We start from the raw sequence: 2500 nt of genomic DNA, 5'->3' as shown, positions 1-2500 counted from the left end.
CTGCGCTGGGCGTAAGGCCGGTGTGAATGGGTGTGTGTACGGCTGGGTTGGAGGTGGTGGCGGTGTGTATGGGTGTGTGTACGGCTGCGCTGGGGGTGAGGTCGGTGTGTATGGGTGTGGATAAGGAACCGTCTGGGCCACTGGTCTTCCTGATGAACTTGGCTGTAGCACATCTGTGAAGACACACACACACACACACACACACACAAATTCTTATCATGAAGTCGAATTGGAATTGGAAACTGACACATTCCCTGTGAAACTTGATGAGTTCAATTCTATTCAATTATTTTTATAGTGTCAAAAAACTATGGGTGTGTGTGTGTGTTTGCCTGTGTGTGTGTGTGTGTTTGCCTGTGTGTGTGTGTGTTTGCATGTGTGTGTGTGTGACCTACAAAATGAAGGGGAGAATAAATGAGCTGCACACACAAGGGGGCATTTTCTGTCTATGTGACAGTGTGAACCCTTTTATCACCACACACACACACACACACACACACACACACACACACACACACACTACCACGCTTACTAGACTATACCTGACACACACACACACACACACTACCACACTTACTAGACTATACCTGACACACACACACACACACACACACACACACACGCACACACAGAAACACAGAGAGAGAGAGAGAGAGAGAGAGAGAGAGAGAGAGAGAGAGAGAGAAAGAGGAGAGAGAGAGAGAGGAGAGAGAGAGAGAGAGAGAGAGAAAGGGGAGAGAGAGAGGGAGGGAGAGAGGGAGGGAGAGAGAGAGGGAGAGAGAGAGAGAGAGAGAGGGAGAGAGAGAGGGAGAGAGGGAGAGAGAGAGAGAGAGAAAGGGGAGAGAGAGGGAGAGAGAGAGAGAGAGGGAGAGAGAGAGAGAAAGGGGAGAGAGAGGGAGAGAGAGAGAGAGAGAGGGAGAGAGAGAGAGAGAGGGAGGGCAATACTACTGTCTCTACCACTCCCCCGCTCTTACTCTGGTGTTTCCCTAACATGTCTGATCCGGTTCTGATCCGGCTCTGATCTGGCTCTGATCTGGCTCTGATCCGGCTCTGATCCGGCTCTGATCCGGCTCTGATCTGGCTCTGATCTGGCTCTGATCTGGCTGTGGTCTGGCTCTGATCTGGCTCTGATCCGGCATCCTTAACCAGAGTCTCTGTTTCACACAAAGGCAGATGCTGGATAATACATGCTAATTTATGCTAATTATATACGGCCCCGGCTGGCTGTCAGACCAAGCTGGGTTCAGCCAATCAAGTGACGACTAGAGCAGCTCTGAGCCAATCAGAAGCCAGCCAGAGGCGGGCACTGCTAATGGGAAGCCGGCTGGAGGGACAAGCAGTCGTGTGTGACATGAAGCCCAGTAAGCAGACAATAAGAACACACACACACACACACACACACACACACACGAACACATGCATGCACATATATACACACACACTTGCACACACACCCAGACGCAGACACACACACACACACACACACCCAGACACACACTTGCACACACACCCAGACGCAGACACACACACACACACACACACAGGCAGACACTCAGCACAGCGAACTACCCAAAGGCAAATAACCCTTTTGAAATGCTTCTATTTCTCTTCCTCCCCTCCTCCTCCTCCTCCTCCTTACCTGTTCTAGTGGCTCTGTCGCTGGCCTCCTTCTCCGTATGCAGGGCTTGGTGTGTGTGTGTGTGTGTGTGAGCGCGTGTGTGTGTCTGTGACACTGCGGAGCTCTCCCTCTCCCTCTCCCTCTCCCTCTCCCTCTCCCTCTCCCTCTCGCACGCCTTCTCACGCTCTTTTTCCCGCTCACGTTCTTTTGCTCTCTCACTCTCTTGCTCCCTCTCTCTCCTCCGCCTGGCGAGCTCTTGTTCTCTCTCTCTCTCCCTCTCACGCTCCTCTCGTTCGTGTTCCCTCTGTAGCTCCCTCTCTCTCTCTTTCTCCCTCTCTCTTTCTTTGGCCAGTCCTCTCTCTCTTTCCCACTCCCTCTCTCTCTCCCTCTCCCTCTCCCTCTCCCTCTCTCCCTTTCTCTCCCTCTCCCTCTCTCTCTCTGCCTCCCTCTGGGCTTGCAGCTCTTGCTCTGCCTTGCTGGGTGACAGAACGGCGGGGTGTGTGTGTGTGTGTGTGTGTGTGCGTGGAGTGGGAGGAGTGTGTGCAGCCTCGCTCTCCGTCAGCAGCGGCTGCTTGGCCCTCCGTCCGCCCTCCTCCCTTGCTCCGCCCCTCCACTCCTCCATCAGCCTCTGCCCATTGGCTGAGGGCGGGGCGGCCCCGCCTCTACTGGGCCCTGATTGGTGGATGTGCTCTGATGGCGGTGGGGAGTAGACCTCGGGGGTGTGGCCATCAGTGCTGTCAGACAGGCTGAAGTATCGGACTCCTCCGTCATAGGCTGGAGCCCGGGGGGGCGGGGCCTCGGGAGGAGGCGGGCTGTAGGGCAGGGGCAGCTTCTCCAGGTGGGCGTCGCCAGCTGTTGCTGCGGTCACTGTGGTAACAGAAG

At 55.0% G+C, this 2500-nt stretch overlaps 1 protein-coding gene across 1 annotated transcript in view; it reads right to left on the bottom strand.

Moving 5' to 3' along the window:
* LOC105905626 (supervillin-like) overlaps positions 1-2494 on the bottom strand; it is a 29908-nt gene extending 27414 nt beyond the window's left edge. Inside the window, exons 1-2 of the mRNA XM_042703677.1 lie at positions 1640-2494; positions 1-173 (exon numbers count right to left, since the gene is read on the bottom strand). The exon at positions 1-173 is cut by the window's left edge and continues 689 nt beyond it. Of these exons, the coding sequence (XP_042559611.1) occupies positions 1-173; positions 1640-2240 (774 nt within the window). The 5' untranslated portion in view covers positions 2241-2494. The remainder of the gene's footprint in view (positions 174-1639) is intronic.
* Positions 2495-2500: the final 6 nt, after the last annotated feature.

Source organism: Clupea harengus, chromosome 25, assembly GCF_900700415.2.
Source record: "Clupea harengus chromosome 25, Ch_v2.0.2, whole genome shotgun sequence".
Lineage (NCBI taxonomy): Eukaryota > Metazoa > Chordata > Actinopteri > Clupeiformes > Clupeidae > Clupea > Clupea harengus.
The sequence above is the reverse complement of the archived record's forward strand: the minus strand, read 5'-3'. Positions and strand labels throughout refer to the sequence as shown.